Consider the following 21,201-nt stretch of genomic DNA (forward strand, 5'->3'; position numbering starts at 1 on the left):
TGTAGTTCTATGTTCCTGTTTCAGTATAATTCTACATGTTCCAGTTCAGTCTGTTCCTGTTTCAATATCATTCCACAGGTTTGAGTTCAATATGTTCCTGTAGACAAGTTAATGTGCTGGTATACCATCAACTTGAAGTTTAGCCAAGCCAGTTAAGATGGCACCATTTCTGGAAGGAGTTCAGAAATCACCTGTGGCACTAATGGCTCTTGACCCTCAACCTAGCCAAAGGCTGATGGCAATACAGTGCATGGGGTCGGGACCAAACAGACGGCATGTAATAATACAGAGTATGCAATTACCCGAAGTTATATTGATGTTAGTTCATAACTATATTTATAACATACTAACAGTATATATTTATTACTTCATGACTTTATAACTAATGGTACTCCAGGTCTTCTGCTTTCCTAAAATCTGTGTTGTTTTAAATATGTGCTCTTCAAAAGCCAATTAAGTCCAGTTAGATAGAATCTTCAGTGAGGAGGTGATTCAGCTTTTCAAAGCACAGGAATCCCCCCCCCTTTTATTTCTTTCTTCTTTAGAGGTAGAAAGAGAGATCCAAGCCTGAGCACACCTAACTCCCTTTGGCAGGCTTTGGTGTACTCATGGTTTGATGAGCACTGTGTATAGCCCTGGAGTCAAACAGGCGTTTACTAAGCCTGCATCGTTGTTGGGGAGAGATCCTGGAGGATGATGGATTGAGTGTTTTGAAGATAATGTTCAATCTAATTGCAGGACCTAATTGCTTACAAGGCAGCTGAATGGAGGGCATGATTCGTATAGGAAATTGACCTGTGGAGCGAGCAGCCAGAAAGCCTGGAACTGAAAGCAGGAGAGTTGTCCGTTGTATAGCCTGGAATGTGGGTTGCAACACATGAATGTAAAAGATGAATCAGTAAGGGCAGAGTACAGAGTAAGTAAGGGTCACAATTTTTTAAGATATGAAGAGTAAATCAAAATTTAATTAATGTTTTTATGTGCCAGGATTTTATCACCAGGAGTTGCAGTTTTCCTTTCTGAGAAAAGAAAATGCTTCTGATGATTTGGAGTAAAAAGCACTGAGAATCTAGACTCCTGCCTTCAGGGACTAGAACTGTATGGTTACCTGCTAGTTACTCTGTGTGAGTTAATTAAGCTTATACTTGTAAACCAATGCAGTTTACATCAGCTAAATAATCTCTTTCAGATCTGCTATTGTACAAAACCTGATTTTAATATGATTGTGTAACTTTCTTCACCTGTCCTCTCAATTTGTGTGTTTCTTGTGTGTTAGGGCTTACACATACACTACCAGAACTGTTAAAAGCAGTTTATTACAACTAGTCAAACTGGTCATAAAGGAACTGTTCTTGATGTGTTTCCTTGAATCTATCAGAAATACATGTGGAACAGAAACACTAGTTTAGTATTATTTCCCCATATCTTTTTAGGGAACTGTTGTAACTCCATTACGGTGATATTTTGTTCCATTACAAACAGATGACATTCATACTGTAAGTAAAGTTATTGGACAGCTTTCAAAAATGATTTGGGATATTAATTTAATAATGCTGTGTAAGTATAATTTTTTCATAACTTTTTGTTAATATTTTTACGTACTCTTTTCTTATTTTTTAAATAATCGTTTGTTTTTTAGTTTTTGCAGTTGGAGACGTTCTGCTGGTTTCGACAGGTATGTGTGTCTCTGACATGTTGACGTAATGAAATGAAATGAATGACATTTAGAGTGCAATTCAGAAAGACATTTACTGCAAAGTGTCTTTAGCACCATTATTCCTGAGAGAATCGACACACATTGAAGTTACAAAATGAAATAAACAACTCGGGAACTGAATGTGAGGTCTCTTAGTATTCTTCAGTGTTTCTTTCTAATTTTCTAACATTAACGGGTGCCTTTCTCTTTTCATAAGAAAATTTGGAAATTATCATTTGGAATAAAAGCTTTGTGATTTTCAACCAAATAATATAATGTACATTCACCCTATACACCTTTTAATATTTTTTTTTTTCTGCAGTGAAGATGAAACTACCATGAAACAAAGCCAAGACGACAAACGCTTTGGCTAGTATATTCATTTCATAATGATAAAGACACCGGTCATTACTTAGGGCAAAATTCTAATAACCGACTGGGTTTTATGCAATGAATACGTGTAAACCATTCGCCAGCGGCAATTAATCCTGTAAAGTGCAGGTGGGATGTGGAGTACGTGCAACCCAACGACACAAAACTATTCGCATTTAACAAATCTTTATTAGTTAAACATTGTTAGAAGTGCTGATCTTTAAAAAAAAAAAAACAATTACCTTTAAATTTAAATAAATAGTAAATAGTAAACCAAAACTTAACATGTACAAAATGCAGTGAATACCTAAACAAACCATTGCTTGTCTTTGTGATTTCAAGGTCTGGGGGTGGAGGAGACATTCCAAACTGTCTGTCTCTCTTGCAGGTCAGCAGAAGCTGTGTCACAGGGGCAGCCTTTATGAAAGACAATTCTTTATTGCAACTCACAAGATGAAAAAATAAAATACTGCACTGTACAGGGTAATCAGGATACTGTAAATAATGCAGTTCTCAAATGCATTTATTACAGACACATAGATGCACAGATTCATATTTTTATCATTATAAAATTGGAAATTGACAACACAGGGCTAGAAAAATGAAAAGTATGGCTAAATCAATAATTTTGCCATGCACCTTTCTACATCTCTCCCCGCTGCTCATTTTGAACATGCTGAGGTGCGTTTGCTCCCGTTTCAGTTTTGAGATGTTCATTTTAAACATGCTGGGGTGTGTTTGCACCCTGCTGTCACTGATGCAGAGCTGATCAAGGGGTGTCCTGGAAGAACTTGATCTCCAACCATTTCAGATTCAACTAGTTTTTGCTTAATATTATAATGAAAAACACCAATTGGGTAGATGATCATGGAACATATAGAATGTGTGTCCTTAACAAAGTGAAATGGAATAAAAGCAAAACATTGAAAAGGTCAATCTGCATATCAGCATTACCTTGCTTTGGGTCCTAGTGCTTAAATAAACTAAAAAGGTACCTGTCTCTATCAATCTGTCCCTTTACATGCACACGTAAATATTGCTTTCAAAACTCATGTAATATTCCTATTGGATGAACTGTTCCAAATGTAAACTCAGAAAGGTAAAGGAATATGACTAGTGTTATGCTAAAATTATAATTTGTGGTTAATCACACAATAATACAATGTTCATGTTCTTATTTGCTAAACTGAATGTTGTCTCTCATCTGTTATTTTTACATTTTTAAAACCAACAGAACTGCATACAGCTATACTTCAAATTACGAAAACATCTGTAATGGAAGGGGAGATCATTGAGTTCAAATGTGTGATAGCAGATGTGCACAGAGGACAGCCAAACAAGGAGAGGAATTGGTTCCATTTATATAAAAACAGAGAGAAGGTCAGCTCACTGCCGGATTCCGGAATGGGAGCTATCACATTTATAAAAGACGACATCAGAATGAATTACACTGGAAACTATACCTGCATGTATGGAAATCAGAATCCAGGAGATGTGAAAAATATCAACCATGGTCTTCCGATTTACCTGAATGTACAAGGTAAGGAAAGGGTCTAACATTAACAAACATCTGACTGTATATCAAGGTGTAACTTTTTTTTTTTTTAAAGAAATTAAGGCATTTAATATAAAAACTGGAAGAAACATATCTTAATATGGGCATCTTACTTTGATCTGGTATAAGTGGATTATTTCTTGAATTCTATTTTTGTTATGCCAGCTAGTTAAGTTTATCTACAGCTTGTGACTACATTGGCTTGGTTTACAGTGGCTGTCAAAAGTATTCACCCCACCTTGGACTTTTCCACATTTTATTGTGTTACAACATGGAATAAAAATGGATTTAATTAGGAGTTTTTGCCACTGATCAGCACAAAAAAAGTCCATAAAGTCAAAGTGAAAAATACAATCTACAAATTGTTATAAATTAATTACAAATATAAAACAGAAAATAATTGATTGCATAAGTATTCATCCCCTTGAGTCAATATTTGGTAGAGGCACCTTTGGCAGCAATTACAACCATGAGTCTATTTGAAGTCTCTACCAGCTTTGCACGTCTGGACACTGGAATTTCTGCCCATTCTTCTTTACTAAATTGCTCAAGCTCCGTCAAGTTGGATGGGGACCTTTGGTGAACAGCAATTTTCAACTCTTTCCACATATTCTTAATTGGATTGAGGTCCGGGCATTGATTGGGCCACTCCAGGACATTGTCCTTTTGGTTTTTAAGCCACTCCAGTGTGGCTTTGACTGTATGTTTGGGGTCATTATCCTGCTGGAAGATGAATCTTCCCCCAAGTCCCAGGTCTCTTGCAGACGTCAGCAGGTTTTCCTCCAGGATTTCTCTGTACTTTGCTGCATCCATTTTGCACTCTATCTTTCCAGGCTCTGATGCAGAGAAGCATCCCCATAGCATGATGCTGCCACCACCATGCTTCGCGGTAGGGATGGTGTTCTCAGATTGATGTGCAGTGTTAGGCTTGCGCCAAACATAGCGCTGAGCGTTGAGGCCAGAAAGCTCTATTTTGGTCTCATCAGACCATAGAATCTTCTTCCACTTGGTCTCAGAGTCTCCCACATGCCTTCTGGGAAACTCTAGCCGAGATTTGATGTGAGTTTTTTTCAACAATGGCTTTCTTTTTGCCACTCTCCAATAAAGGCCGGTTTTGTGGAGCACCCGGACTATTGCTGCCGTATGCACAGTGTCTCCCAGCTCAGCCGTGGAAGACTGTAACTCCTTTAGAGTTGCCATAGGCCTCTTCATGGCCTCCCTGACAAGTGCCCTTCTTGCCCGGATACTCAGTTTTTGAGGATGGCCTGTTCTAGACAGATTCACAGTTGTGCCATATTCTTTCCGTTTCTTAATAATGGACTTTACTGTGCTCCGGGGGATATTCAATGCCTTGGAAATGTTCCTATACCCTACCTATGATTGTTGCTTTTGAAAAACCTTATTCCGGATTTGCTTTGAATGTTCCTTCGTCTTCATGATGTAGTTTTTGTTAGGAAATGTACTAACCAACTGTGGGACCTCCCAGAGACAGGTGTATTTAACCTGAAATCAGGTGAAACACCTTAATTGCACACAGGTGGACTCCATTTAACTAATTATGTGACTTCTAAAGACAACTGGTTGCACCAGAGCTTATTTAGGTGTGTCATAGTAAAGGGGGTGAATACTTATGCAATCAATTATTTTCTGTTTTATATTTGTAATTAATTTGGAACAATTTGTAGATTTTATTTTTCACTTTGACATTATGGACTTTTTTGTGTTGATCAGTGGCAAAAATTCAATCTAACTAATTAAATCCATTTTTATTCCATGTTGTAACACAATAAAATGTGGAAAAGTCCAAGGGGGGGGGGGGGGTGAATACTTTTGAGAGCAACTGTACATGCAAAAATAAAAATAAGTCTCACCATTTTGCTACGCTACTTTGGTTGTACCTTTCGGCAATTTTAGATTACATGTAGTATTTTTTTAGGGAGAGCTGTATTGTTATTGTATTATTAGGTATATTAATTAAACTGTATTTTCAGAGACACGGTATTCACTCGTGCTTCAGCTAGACAAACAGAGTGTGATGGAAGGAATGGACGTATCATTTAAATGTATGATACCAGTGGAACTCAGAGATACAGAACAGAAAGATGGGTCTTTCCATCTATATAAAGATGGAAGCCTTGTCGATTCACAACCCGTTCCCAAAAGCTTACCAGGTGTCACTTTTTCCATTAAAAAAGTGAGTAGGAGTGATGCTGGAAACTACACCTGTGTGTATGGAAAAGAGACAATTGTAAACTCAGCAAACAACAAACTCAGTCGTCCAGTCTACCTTGATGTGACAGGTAAGTCCTGAGCTTTTTACTTGGTGTCATACTGGGGTCAATTTTATTGATCCAAACAGTAGAGTCTAAATAGATGAAAAGCAATATCTAAACAATGTGAGAGTCACTTTACAGTATTTCTGTCTTCAGGGCTACGTCTTTGGGGCCAACATTAACAAACATCTGACTGTATATTAAGGTGTAACTATTTTTTTAATAAATTAAATGAGTTTAATATAAAAACTGGAAGAAACATATTTTAATACAAGCATCTTACTTTGATCTGGTGTAAGTGCATTACTTCTTTAATTCTATTTTTGTTATGTCTGCTTGTTAAGTTTATCATAGTTTGTGACAACATTGGCTTGATTTACATGCAAAAATAAAAATAAGTCTTGCCATTTTGCCACGCTTTTGGTAATACCTGTTGGGCAATTTGGGTTTACATGTAGTTCCCTTATAATGGAATGACAACCATTACCAAATGGGAAGAGCCGTTTCTGACCGGCAATCACAGCATATATAAAAAAACTGCCCTATCAGGACCCTGCTGAAGAGGGACGTCCTCACAGTAGCATATCACCATTTTCTCTCTCACTTCACTGAGACAGGTCACAGATTGCTTCATGCTTTCTTTGTCCAAATTTGGCTGATTTTGTGGTTCTACCTTCAAATTAAAAAATGTTCACGGTAAAATCACGCTTTCGAGCGTTATTGAGAATGCTCCTGCCTGATTCTCCTGTCACTTTACTGACTAGAGCTGGTTTCGACCCTTCTTGCAAGATTGGTAAGCGGCCATTGCTCTCTTCTACTGCCTCATGTAGTTCTCTCTACCGTGTTTGGAGCTGTTCTGGTGCTGTAAGGTGACTCCGCAGGCTTGTGGCGTTGTCCTTTATGAAGACTTAATCGGCCACAGAGACCAGGAAAAAAAAAACAGCTCGGGCCTAGTGCCCTTCTCAAGCCTCGGGCTTTCCTAGTGAGGCTGCGCTTGCCCTCGGTGCCCATGCCGAGGGCAAGCGACCGCGCTTCCACCCGTCGACTTCAGGCTTGAAACAGTGTCTACCTGGACCCGATAGACTCGGCACCGGTGTGACCATCTTCAGCGCCTTCTATAGCCCACGCTCCCCATCAGCACCGACCTCGACACCGATTGACTCGGCACTGGAATGAACACCTTCGGCACTGTCTACAGCCCGGCACAACTAAGCTACCCATCGACACAAACCTCAGCTCCGATTGACTCGGCACCGACCGCGCTCTCCTTCGGCACCGACCTCGGCGCCAATAGATGCGGTACAAACTGCTAGGCACCAATCGCGGTTCCTCTCGGCACAGAGTGCAGCAGCCTTGCCTACGCTCAAGCCATGTCATTGCGTTCAACTGGGTCCTCCATTGGTTTTGTCCAGTGTGACCAGTGCGCGGCAAAGCTGCCCAGACAGCAGGAGCAAATGTACTGCGCCAGATGCTTGGGGCCAGACCATGCAGCCAAAGCACTGGCGGGTGAGTCCGACTGCTCTCCATGCAGAAAGTTCTCCAAAAGAACTAAGCACAGGAGAGCAGTCCTATCCCCAACGGCGTCTCCTTCCCCAAGCCAGGGAAAAATGAGGTCAGTAGTCCAAAGTCCTCCACAGAGGTCCTCCACTCTAGGACCCCCCCTGCCACAGAGACCGGGGAGCTCACTCGCACACCTGGGTCACCCTCCCCTTCTCCACCACCAGTGCAGAGGCTTAGGCGCCTCTCAGGGGAAGCGAGATGGTCACCGCCAAGGCAGTACCACTGCCGCCTCGAGGGGGCGTTCACCAGGGGACAGGCAGTCACTGCGCAGGTACCGCTCTCCTTCCCCACGCCTCGGAGGCACCCAAGCTTAGCCGAGCAACGCTTTTCAGAGCTGGCGGAGACTGTAAGGGCTCAGCAGACAATGCTAGAGACCCTACAATCGCAGGGTAGACTGCCCCTTACCACCGGGCAGCCCCAACTTCCACAGCCTTGTTCCCCATCCCCAGCACCTAGACCTCCTAGCCCAGGTGTGCTGTCCTTCACAGCGTCGAGGTCAGACGTTTCTTACCCAGCCACTTCTATCGGGCAAGCCACAGCGTGGGGCTCCTTACCGTCCCTGCCGCATGTGTCGCAGAGGAAAGTGTTCCAGGCACTCATGCAGCATGCAGCTGCAGCTACAGATGTTCCCTGGCTGGCAGAACAGGAGGGAAAGGGGAACCGGTTTCTGCAGCAAAAAGGGCACCCACAGCTGACCCTCCCTTTGTGCCAGGATTTCCTGGAATTGGTGTGCTCCTCCTGGAGCAACCCAGCATCTGTACCCTCAGTCAGGCATCAGGAAGGTCACTGGTGGCGATGTTGGCCGCTCGCCAGCATTTGTGGCTGATGCAAGCCAAGGTCGAGGAGACCAAGAAGGTGGCGTTACTGGATGCCCCTATTACACCGGGGCAGACATTTTGGGTGACCATTGATGTGAGCCTTGAACGGTCCCACAAGGCAATGGAGTTCGCCTCCAAATTCTCGCGCCTTTTGGCTTACCGCAGGCACCCAAGGTGGCCTTCACAGCCTGCAGGGGCAATGGGGCCTGAACGCAGCCCTCCACCCCAGAACAGACAAGCAGGCAGACGAAGAGCCTCTGGCCAGGGAACACCCGCTCCCTCCCAAGCCCAAGGGAGACTGCCCCTGAGGGGCCCTTGCTGCCACCTTTTCCCCCTCACAACTGGACTGACCCAAGGCAATGACCCATGGCAAGGCTGCACCCAGGACTCCTGGGTGCTATCGACAATGAGACACGGATACTCTCTACAATTTCGCTTAGGTCCGCCACCCTTCAAGGGTGTGCTCCTCACCACCATCGAACTTGCGAGCGCGATACTCCTTCAACAGGAGATCGCCAACCTTCAACAGAAGAACACCACCTCTGGCTACAAGGGCTCTTGTATATGTTCCCTCCGCTACCATTAATACCCCTGACACTAGAGAGGATCAGGGTGGAGAGAGTACAGGTTCTGCTGGTTGCATCCAGATGGCCGAGGTGCCCCTGGTTTGCTCTCCTCTCCGACATGTTGTCGGGTCAACCGTGGCAACTCCCACTGCAAAGGGGCTATTATGGCACCCGAACCCAACCCAGCTCCAACTCTGGGTCTGGCCGTAGAACAGAGCCATTTATTCAGACTTGGTTTGCCAGATGCAGTGGTAGAAACACTACAGTCTGCTAGGGCGCCGAGCACTAGAGCCCAGTACTCATACAAATGGAAAGTTTTCCAAGAGTGCATTGTTGAAGGTCACGATCATGTGACCTGCCCTATTGAGACGATATTAACCTTCTGACAACATCTTTTTGAAGGAGGAAAATTAACGTCCACTTTAAAGGTATACCTGGCAGTAGTGTTCCGTGACAAAATTGACTCTGTGTCCCCTGGGGCACATTTTCTGGCAATGCATTTTCTTAGGTGCTCGGAGGCTTCGTCCTCCCATGAAAAGTATGGTCTCCAAGTGAGATCTAGAACTGGTACTGCGGGTCCTCACGGGTCCCCCATTCGAGCCCATGGCATCAGCAGAACTCCACCCTGTTTCTTTGAAGGTGCCGTTTTCAATAGCCATAAGTCTGCCAGATGAGTAAGTTTGCTTCATGCGCTGTCCATCGATGACACATGTATGGCTTTCACTGGAAATGACTCGCGGGTAACATTAAGAACAAATCCAGCCTTTTTGCCAAAGGTGGTATCTTCATTCCATATTAACCAACTGTAGACAGCACGCACTCTGCCCAGTTCGGGTTCTGCGCTGTTACCTGGATAGGACGGCATCCTGGAGACAGTCCAACCAGCTGTTTGTCTGCTATGGGTCCCGCTCTAGAGGTCAGGCCCTATCGAAGCAACGTCTAGCGCACTGGGTGGCAGATGCTATATGCTTGGCTTATGACTCCCCGTTACTGGGGGACATTACAGCCCATTCTACCAGGGGCCAGGCAACTTCATGGGCTCTCCTTCATGGCACCTCCTTGGACGAGCTATGCAATGCTGCTACATGGACAGGTAGTCAGACATTTGCGCGTTTCTACTGCCTTGATGCTGCAAACCAAGCGAGACCCTCTCTGGGCTCTAGGGTGTTGCAGGCGACATGCCCTTAGGCGTTATGTGGGCTCTGAGGCTATCGCCCTGAGACTGTACTGTCGGTAATCTGGAGCCATGACCACTTTGGTAAGGCTTCCCATTCGGTAATGGTTGTTATTCCATTGAAAGGGAATGTTAGGTTATTACCATAACCCTGGTTCCCTGAAAGAGAATGACAACCATTACCCTTCGAGGTCGTGTCTCCAGCTGACCTCTGATTTCAAAAGAAAATGGCGATATACTACTGTGAGGACGTCCCTCTTCAGCAGGAGGTAGGAGGGACCTCCTCCTCACAGCAGGGCCCTGATAGGGAAGCTTTTTTATATATGCTCAGTGATTGGCAGTCAGAGAGGGTTCTTCCCATTCGGTAATGGTTGTCATTCTCTTTCAGGAAATCAGGGTTATGGTCATAACCTAACGTTTTCTTTTAGGGAGAGCTGTATTGTTATTGTATATTTTAAGAAGTATTATAAGGTATATTAATTAAACTGTATTTACAGAGACACAGTATTCACTCGTGCTTGACAAACAGAGTGTGATGGAAGGAATGGAAGTATCATTTAAATGTATGATACCAGTGGAACTCATAGATACAGAACAGAAAGATGGGTCTTTCCATCTATATAAAGATGGAAGCCTTGTCAATTCACAACCCGTTCCCAAAAGCTTACCAAGTGCCACGTTTTCCATTAAAAAAGTGAGTAGGCAGGATACTGGAAACTACACCTGTGTGTATGGAAAAGAGACGATTGTAAACTCAGCAAACAACAAACACAGTCGCCCAGTCTCCCTTGATGTGACAGGTAAGTCCTGAGCTTTTTACTTGGTGTCATACTGGGGTCAATTTAATTGATCCAAACAGTAGAGTATCTAAATAGATGAAAAGCAACATCTAAACAGTGATGAAAAAATAGAGTCTTTTTACAGTATTTCTGTCTTCAGGAGTATGACATGTAAACCTGTGTAATTGTACTGAAACAGAGGTTCAAAAGGAAATTGAACTCTAACTTGCATGACAACAGTTGGATGAGATACTGCTCTTGAATGGAAATACAGCCACTATTTTAATGAATGAAAAGCTGTGGATCCAAATATTGCCACTTTTTAAATAACAATAAATATACAGTGGAACAAAGTCAGCAAAGAATCAGGTTTTTAATTAAAATGGGGATAAGAAACACTTTTCAGTTTGTTTGTAAATGATAAGATAGATGGGAAAGCAATATAATCTCTGGTTTGTTGTGATTGGTTTTGATCGGTATATGTTAAATAAGCTGTTTAAATTCCGCGGCCTATCAAACTGTAATCCGCCAGTGCTGGAAATCCCTCCTGTGACGTCACTGTTTGGAGAAGGCAGCAGAACCAAGTTAAGTGTGTGAAGGAAGTGATTTTGCTCAAAATGTCACATTTTAACATAAGATTTAGAGCTTTGTAATTGTGACTCACTGATGACAATTTTGTACAATATCATTATAACAAAGCAATGTACATATTATTTACATTTAGCTTTTACATGAGTTGTCCAGTTTTAAAACGTCCGTAGTTGTCGTAGTAAAGTAAATGCATTTGGCATCAGTGACCTGGGGTCGGTTGTACTCTGGTTTAAAAAAAAGGATTGGATCCCGGCTCATTTTTAGCCAGATCATGAAAAGGTGTTTGTTTGCAAAGCAGATTTTTTTTTCATATCTTTGAACAGCACTTGCGGTAACTAGGGAGAATGAGTATGCACGTATATGTACGGTGCTTAAGGCTTCCACAGACTGAGTGACAAAGGTGGACAAGAGGTCACTTTAGCTGTGCCGTTTCCTATAATATATAAAAAGAAAAATATATAAAACTTTAAAGATAATAATAATAATAATAATAATAATAATAACACTGTGTAACAAAGGATTTAGAAGTGAGTAGTTTTTCAAGATTTATGATTATACTGTAACTTTACAGTATAATCGTAAATCTCGAAAAACTACTCACTTCTAAATCTTTTGTAGTCATTTTTGTATTACTTTAGTATAAATACATGTTAATTTGGATTCATATGGTGTTTTTTTCTGACTTTATGTGAACGAAAAGACACACATTTGCCCGTTTTCCCATTGGAAATAGTGATATTTTGAAATATCACTGTCCTGGTCACAAAAGCAAAGTTTGTGGGGAATAATAGCCATTTTCTATACTTTTGAGGCATAAGCAATTAGGAAATAACACTTACTATCCAGGAACAAAAATTGTGTTACATAGTGTAATATGTTAGCAACTTATCGTTTAAAGCATTAAAGCTGTTATATGTATTTAATATCAATGAAGGATTATTATTATTATTATTATTATTATTATTATTATTATTATTATTATTATTATTATTATTATTATGCCAGTGTAACTGATATTTCCCTATAAAATCCTATTCTTAATTCTATGATTACAGGCTGCTACTGACGACAGTACTGTACTATACTGTATTCCCTATCGTGATGACAATACTGTCCTGTAATCCCTATAATGATAACAGATTGCATTGATATTTCTGATTACAGATGCAATCTGACATAAATGGAATTAACATTTAACAAAAAAAAGAAAACGTATGACAAATTCAAGGTGCTTTGAATGTTCAAGTAGACAATTTTCAAATAGAAAGCTTATTTCTTAAAAAAAAAAAAAAAAAGAAACAACGTCCTCTCGATTTCCCATTGTGTCAGAGGCTGAAAGGCAGATCTTTGTAGCACAGCAGCAAAATACCAACATTATAAGGAACAGAGGCAGATCCAGAAACGATTCCTAGGGGGACTTAGACTGTGGGGAGTGGAGCCGATGAGAAGAGTCTTGTGTTAATAAGCTCTGACAACCCAGAGCAGCCTCATTGTTGTTTTCATCGTAGCTGTTATCTCTGAAGTCATTATCATGACTGAGCTGTGATATAAATACATACATTGTTAATGTAGCTGATCCTGTATATTGTGATTGTTTTATATGAGAAATAGCTTTAATCAACACATGTTAAGTTATGCCACACAAATTACAATTGAGAAATAAAAAGACACCAATTGTTTTACAAGTAAATGTATTATATTCCCTTATTAAACTAAAATTAAATGAAGAAAAAAACACATTTGTTGTGTTTAAAATTTGTATAAGATTTTTCAGTGTGCAAAATTGCATATGAACTTTTGTTCAACTTTCCAGTTAAAATTGTGTAGGGAGTTTTTAAAAAAACAAAAAATATATATTTTAAGAGTGTTGAATGATAAAGCTTAATTAAGAAAAAAACAACTGGGTGGTAGGCTATGTAGAATAATAAAACATACTCATAAGCTTTGGGTAAAACTGTTATACATCACATCCATTCTTATACTCAGTTTCCTCAATGTTTCTGCAGGTAAATGTCCACTAATACTACCAAAAACATAAGGTACAATTTCAATAAGTCTTCCAACACTAAGGAGTTCCACTACCCAATGATAATTAAATAAACAGTACCCATTCTGGGAAAAAAATGAAAACAGTATGGGGTGCCATGTGTAAAAAAAAAAAAAAGCGTTAATATTTTAACATTTTAAATTAAATGTTTTTTTTTTTTTTTTAAATGTGTACAGTCAGATATAATTTATAAATCTAGTTAAAAGATTTAACATTTTGCTAAATATTTAACTGGCCAGCTAAATCTCTAAAAAAAGATTTAACATTTAGATAAATATATAACTAAACCTTAAATCTCTTATCAAGATTTAACACTTTGCTAAATATTTAACTAAATCTTAAATCTCTTATCAAGATTTAACCTTTAGCTAAATATTTAACTGGCCAGCTAAATCTGGAGTTTGTATGCAAATGAGCCCCACCCGCTTTGTGCTTTTATGCGATTTGATTGGCTCTTGTAATGCTAAAATGTCCATATTCCCCGATTAGCATTACAAGAGCCAATCAAATCGCGTAAAAGCACAAAGCGGGTGGGGCTCATTTGCATACAAACTCCAGATTTAGCTGGCCAGTTAAATATTTAAATAAATGTTAAATCTTATATTCAATAAATTTGAGGTGAAAACACTTGTCAATGAAATGGAGGCCAACAAAGATGTGTTGTTTAGCAAGCTGAAAACAATAATAAAGAAAATGGGAAGAAATAGCGGCAAAAATCAGTGCCTCAAGTCCCGGACCGCCAAGAGAGGCTAAGGATGTCAGAAAAAAGTGGCAGGACTTTGCGAGTCTGGCAAAATGTAAAGCTGCTGAAATAAAAAATGCACAAAAAAAGGAACGGGGGGTGGCCAGATGAGCTTCTATTTTAACTTATTATTATTATTATTATTATTATTATTATTATTATTATTATTACAATTACCTCCGTCTCCAATCCCGTTCTCCACTCACCAAACACATAACCCCGAGTGAGTGAAAACATGTAGCTTTTATGAAGCTGTACCGAGACTCGATTGCTAATCAATCATTCAGTTGGAGTCTCGGTACAACTGCATGTGAATTAATAAAGTACAATTCCCTGTGCTCACATATTATTACTTTTTACTTGCACGTGAAGTGCTGTGCAATCCTCGTGCCTAAATACAAATATACTTTTTAAACACTCGTGTTACACAGACCTGTTTATATCCTGTGTACCAATGACTATACACCAACATTAACACACAACATACAACACAAAATACACACAGGGGCGGGTACTTTGCCACAGTTTTTTGGGGGGGAGGGAGGGAAGACTGACTTCATGCACTCCACTCACTTTTTTCATTGCAGATTCACAGTCGCAACCCACTACCTCCTCACTCATCCACCATGATGCAAGCCAATGATTGCCATTTATTTGTTATCAAGGTCTTTATTTTTTATGTTTGACAACAATTATATGATTGACACTTAAGTTAAAAAATGTACCATTTTATTTGTTATATACATGAATTAAATAATATATTTCTTAAAACAATTAACAGTGTATATTATATATCATACTTTATGAATAATGTGATAAAAAATTAATGTCAACTGGAATTCAGTGTCAATCTTGGGTTTAATGTTCAAAGATGTTGCGTATGAGACGGAGCCGAGTAGCAATCCCTGCAATGTATTCTCGTCCTTCATCAGCAACACGCTCATCTACATCTTTTCCTTCAGGCTCTACTATGTTGTCGTCCTCAGACAAAAGTGCTCTTGCTCGAACTGCAATGTTGTGTAGCATTGCTGTAACCACAATCACGGCACAACATTTAGCTGGTGTGAAGTGTAGTCCCCCCACTGGACTTGTCAATGCATCTGAAGCTCATTTTACACACACCAAAGGTACATTTAATGATGCTTAATCTTTCCTCAGCAGCTTTGGTGGGATGCAGAATAGGGGTGAGGAGATAAGGCCATAATGGGTATCCACTGTCCCCCAATAACCAGTCATTGCCAAATTGGTCGTTCTGTGCTGCCTGGGATATTGCGGAATTGGACCACATGAAGCCATCGTGGGTACCTCCCGGCTACTTTGCCACAATGTCCGTGATGATACCCTCATGGTTGCAGATAACTTGCACATTTATTGCTGAGTAACCTTTTCTGCAGACGTACCGAGGCTCATCTATCCGCGGGGTTGTTATGGAAATTAGAGTATCAATTGCCCCTATAACTGCAAGGATGTTTGCAATTGAATGGAATCCTCTGTGAGTGTCACAAACTTGCCTGCCTGTGTTCTTGGGAAAGTAATGTACTCAGGTGCGTGCCTAACAAGTGCTGTCATCACTACTTGGATGCACCGCGATACCAACACTTTGCTGAGTCCCAGACCATCTCCTACAATTTGGAGAAAGCTTCCAGTGGCATAGTACCGCAACAAACACAGCAATTGCACAGCTAGAGTTAGTGCATAATTCAGTTGAGTGCTCCTCCTCAAATCCGGTGAGAGTATATCCAGTAAAGTTAGAATTTCATGCCATGGAAGCTGGCATCTTCTAATTATTTCTTTGTCACTGAATGCATCTAATGGGTTTAATTGTGTTCTTATACTGGCATTAATTCTAACTAATCTACTGCATGGGCAGCGTCTATGAAGATTAAGCGCCACAATTCTATGAATCGCAGCCATACTTCCAGATATAGCAAGAGGGGAGTGTTCTCGTAATGCCTTTATGTAGCCTACATCCACAACTCATATCTGTCCCCACGATTGCCCCAGACCACTCATGAACCCACAACGCTATTCACGTACTACTTGACTAACAACAGTGTTTGGGAAACGCATCAGATTTAACATGTTGTTCTTATGATGATGTTATCATGTTCGTTTGACTCAAGTTGCTTTTGGGAAATGGCCCCCTGGTTAGCCAGCTGTAAACAAATATCGATCTTCTCTGTTGGTTACAAGTAGCTGCCTCAAGCTTGATGCAACCAGAGCTCAGAAAACTTGAATGGTTTATCTCTAAACACCCAGCAAGTTGGGTAACTCCTCAGACTGAAGCGCTGTTGGCTATCAAATAATTGAAAAAAAAAATGTTTCTGTAGCACTCTGGCTGTTGAACTTACCTCTGGACATGGCTGCGAAAAAACCTCCTGACAAGGGATAGAAAAAAATATTACATTTCTTTACGCCTTTAAGGTAATTCAGCTGGTCATATGAATTTGAAATCAATCCGTAACGTTAGTTTAAAAAAGAAAAATGACTTGCCAACGTATTAACTGATTAGCCTAGAACAAAATCGTGTTATTTCTGTGACTACTGTATTCAAGCATCTACTGGTGTATATCAAAAGTGTTTTCAATAAATGCAAACGCAAAACTTAAAAATAACCTGCATTTCTAAAAGATTCTATGACAAAAATGTCTGTTTAATCATATTATTGATATTTGGCTTTTTATCATTTTTACACAGTTTTTATTTTAGATTTAGACAAAGTTTAAGTGCTATTTTTTAATATATTAAAGATTAAATTAGTTACTATTTTTTTCTCCTAAATTACCTTACATGCGTTGTACAGTGAACATTTAAAAATATTTCCAGAAAACACTATCGCAAACTATATATAAAATGTATAATGAAAAAAAAAGCTAAATAAAATGTCCATTGTAAATCTCATGGTAATTGTAGGTATGTATTTTTCAGTGAAAGTGCAGGGAAAGAATGTTCCCCTTCCAAAAAACAGTGCCCAGCAGCTGCTATCCATTGTGAGGACAATAGCTCAGGTTAGTTAGTCTACATGAGGATAAAAGTAGCTGTGCAATTTACTAAAATGTTTTCTAAAATAAGTGTATAATAGAAATAAACAAAAGAAAAACAAATGTTTGTCTTTGCAGAATTAGATGCTGAGAGTAGCCACCATCCAAAGGACACTGGACTATATATAAACATAAAAACTTGGACAGATGCAAAGAGATATGAGCTTTTTTCATGGCAGCCTAATGAGAAATATAAATTCCCAAAGCAGAAAACATCAGATAACAAAGCAAGGCCAATCAGAAGGGAATGGTTCATACAGTTTCCTTGGCTGTTTAATTTAGCAGTTGATGATGGAGCCTATTGCAAATACTGTGTGCTTTTTGGCAGAAGAACAGGGAACAATGCAGAGAAACTAGAAAGGTTCTATACATGTCCTTTAAAAATATGGGGATCAGCAGTTACAAAACTCAAAGAATACCAAGAAAAATCAGAATTCCACAAAGCAGCAGTAAAGTCTGGTAATTATTTCATATGTGTTATGCAACACACTACAACACCTGTAGATCAGCAATTAAATTCAGCATACAGAGAAAGAGTGGAAAAAAACATACAGACGCTTAAGTCTATAATAAAAACAGTGATTCTTTGCGGAAAACAAAATGCATCTTTAAGGGGTCATAGAGATGATGCAACATGTGATGCAGAGAACACATCAAGCAATACTAGCTATTTCCATGCCCTGCTAAAACGTAGAGTTGACGCTAGTGACACAGTCTTGCAGGAGCACTTTAGAACTGCTAACAACGTCACTTACCAGTCTAAAACCATTCAAAATGAAGTAATTACTATCTCTGGATCATGGATTCAAAATAGAATTGTCAATGAAATACAGCAGTTTGGCCTATTTTTCAATCCTGGCTGATGAAGCCACTGATTCTAGTAACAGAGAGCAACTGCCTCTTGTTCTTCTATATGTTGACCAAAATAAAGATATAAAGGAAGATATTGTGGGACTTTGGGAGTGTGAAAATGATATTTCAGGGCAATCATTTGCAAATTTGATTTTAAAAATAATTAGAAATCTTGTTGTGTAGGTCATTGTTATGATGGAGCTGCAGACATGGCAGGCAAGTACAAAGGTGCTTCAGCACTGTGGTAATGTTGCCCTTCTTGAGTAATGGCTTCCTTCTTGCCACCGTACCATACAGGCCAGATTTGTGGAGTGCTTTGGATATTGTTGTCACATGCACACTTTGATCAGTCTTGGCCATAAAAGCCTGTAGCTCTTATAAAGTTGCCATTGGCATCTTGGTAGCCTCTTTGATCAGTCTCCTTCTTGCTCAGTGTGACAGGATCTTAGTCGTGTCACGCGTGTGGGTCGCCGCTGTTCAAGCATACAGAGAGACAGACGTGGTATTGTTGAAAACGCCGGCACAGGTGCGCAGGTTTTAATATCAAACAAACAGAAAAACGAAAGTAAAATAAAGGTGGTCATGTGATGTTACCAGAGATGGTAACGCACAGAGGACTAATACAGCAAACTGTACAAAAAGTGCAAAATAAAACACAATACAACAAACTATAAATCAAAATGCTGTGGAAACGGCAGGCCTTGCAGCAGCCCCGATAACAACGATCGCCATGGTTTTATACTGACGCTCCACTGAGACACGCCCACCCGCCTGCAGGAACAGCTGATTGCTTTCAGCTGCTGCTCCACGCAGACGGGTAGTCGTCCCCAGCGGAGCACCACAGCAGCTAAACAATTAATCAAATCATCATGTTAACAATTAACACAAAAACATACAATTTCCTCATGTGCAGGGCCCATGCTTTGTCACACTCGGTCATCCAGTTTGGAGGGACAGCCTGATCTAGGCAGGGTCTTGGTGGTGCCATACATTTTCCTCTTCTTAATAATCATATTTACCATGCTCCAAGGGATACTCAAGGCATTTGATATTTTTTTATACCCATCCCCCGATCTGTGCCTTTCAACAGCTTTGTCCCAGAGTTCTTTTGAAAGCACCTTGGTGCTCGTGGTTGTCTTTGCTTTGAAATGCACTACCCAGCAGAGGGAACCTACATGAATTGCTGAATTTATCCTGAAATCGTGTGAATCACCACAATTTAACACAGGTGGAAGCCACTTAACTTGGTGTGTGATTTTGAACGGCGATTGGTTACACCTGAGTTAATGTAGGATTGCTATTACAAGGAGGGTGGACACTTAACCAACCAAGCTATTTAAATTTTTATTTTTAATTAATTTTTTATAAATTTCTAGAATATTTTTTCACTTGGAAGTTGTGGGGTAGGATGTGTAGATAAATGGAAAAGAAAAGTATTTTAATGCATTTTAATTCAAGGCTATAAGTCAACAAAAGGTGAACATTTTGAAAGGGGGTGTAGACTTTCTATAATGCATATATATATATATATATATATATATATATATATATATATATATATATATATATATAGTGTGAGGTAGCAGGGAGAGAAACAGATTCCTCCCTGCCTAAACACAAGTGCAAACACACATTTTGTTTAAAATTAGATCTATTAATTTGTTAATTGTTTAATTGTTAATTATCCCCTGCACCTGGCTATCATTGTAAATTAGAGCCAGGTGCAGGGTATTCAGGGCAGTCTGTTCAGGGCTGCTGTAGTGTGGAGAGCCCGTTTGATGGTGCTTTCAACCGTAAGAAGAAAAGATATTGTGTAAAGCCTTGGTGGTGTGTTTTCTTTTTGTTAATTCTATAGTTTAGTTTCCTGTTTATGTTTAGTTAGAGCTCTAGAAAGAGCTAGGTGTTTATTTTGTTTTGTTTATTTTGTTATTTTGTTGTTAAAAATAGCGCGCCAGCGCTTAAACTGCAACTCTGTGTCCTGGGTTTACATTTTAAAGGGGCAACGAACCATGTGAGTTGCAGAATCTTTCACATTTTATATATATATATATATATATATTAGGGAAGCACCGAATCCAAGCTTTTGGGATTCGTCCGAATACTAAAATGAATACCGAATCTACAAAAACTGTCAAGAAAACTGAAGTAAACTGTTGAATGAAAAACAGACTGGCAGCTAGCTACTAACAAGGGATGTGCACAATCTCAAAAAACAGTTTTGAGCCTTTTAGTTATTTTTATTACCGAATGGAAATATATCCCGGAATAAGATTTCAGTTTAAAACGTACACAATTTCCCGCTAGCCCTCACCCTTACAACAGAAACATCAAAATACAGCACAGTTTGCTTTACCTTTACAAGAAGAGCTGCATCTTTGCCATAACCCACTATTTTCTTTAATGACGTTTCAGCTTGTGTCACCTGATCTGAGAGTAGGGTTGCCAACAGGCTCCAGAATCTCAGGACACTTTATGGAGAGTCTGGTTTTGTAACTCACCTCTCTAAACTGCAATGTATTCAGTAAAGTAAGTGTGAATTGTGTGAACTGTCGCTAAATTAATTTAATTGTTTTACTTAGTTGTTAACAAAAGCACACACATGCCTGCGAGGACCGTTTCCATCAATCAGACCTATGCAGCAGCTGATTGGCTTTCTGAGTCTCTGACTGGGTGAAGCAAGAATTATTAAACAAATAGAAAGTTTACCTGCTGTCACAAGGCTAAATGAAAGAGTGCAGGTGAGTGCAAAGTTATCTATAATGATGGTGTTGCAGTATATTGGTAGATATTGTTTACTTTATAAAAAAAATAAAAAATAAAAAATTCAAGCAATCCGATTAATCAATGTTAGAGGCTCTCTGGATAGAATCGCCACCACAATTAACAATTAAATGCATTCACTAAACTGCTGAATCAACTCACACTCACTTTACATGTCGAATACTTTGCAGTTTAGAGAGGTGAGTTAAAAAACCTGACCTGCCTTAGTGTCCCGGGGTTCTGGAGACTGTTGAGAACCCTAACAGAGCTATGAGGAAAAAGTGATGAGTGACCTGAATCTCCCTGCGAAATAAAATGCCTGTTGATTTATGAACCGTGTGTGTAACACATATAAAATAGGCTACGGAATAGTTT

General features: G+C 39.8%; 1 protein-coding gene across 1 annotated transcript in view; it reads left to right on the forward strand.

The window, feature by feature from the left end:
* Positions 1 to 1,447: 1,447 nt before the first annotated feature.
* Positions 1,448 to 21,201, forward strand: part of LOC121331230 (obscurin-like) — a 36,619-nt gene continuing 16,865 nt past the window's right edge. The window contains exons 1-5 of the mRNA XM_041278481.1: positions 1,448 to 1,557; positions 1,640 to 1,675; positions 3,303 to 3,608; positions 5,615 to 5,923; positions 10,512 to 10,814. Coding sequence (XP_041134415.1) covers positions 1,527 to 1,557; positions 1,640 to 1,675; positions 3,303 to 3,608; positions 5,615 to 5,923; positions 10,512 to 10,814 — 985 coding nt within the window. The 5' untranslated portion in view covers positions 1,448 to 1,526. The remainder of the gene's footprint in view (positions 1,558 to 1,639; positions 1,676 to 3,302; positions 3,609 to 5,614; positions 5,924 to 10,511; positions 10,815 to 21,201) is intronic.

Source organism: Polyodon spathula, chromosome 18 (assembly GCF_017654505.1).
Source record: "Polyodon spathula isolate WHYD16114869_AA chromosome 18, ASM1765450v1, whole genome shotgun sequence".
Taxonomy (NCBI): Eukaryota; Metazoa; Chordata; class Actinopteri; order Acipenseriformes; family Polyodontidae; genus Polyodon; species Polyodon spathula.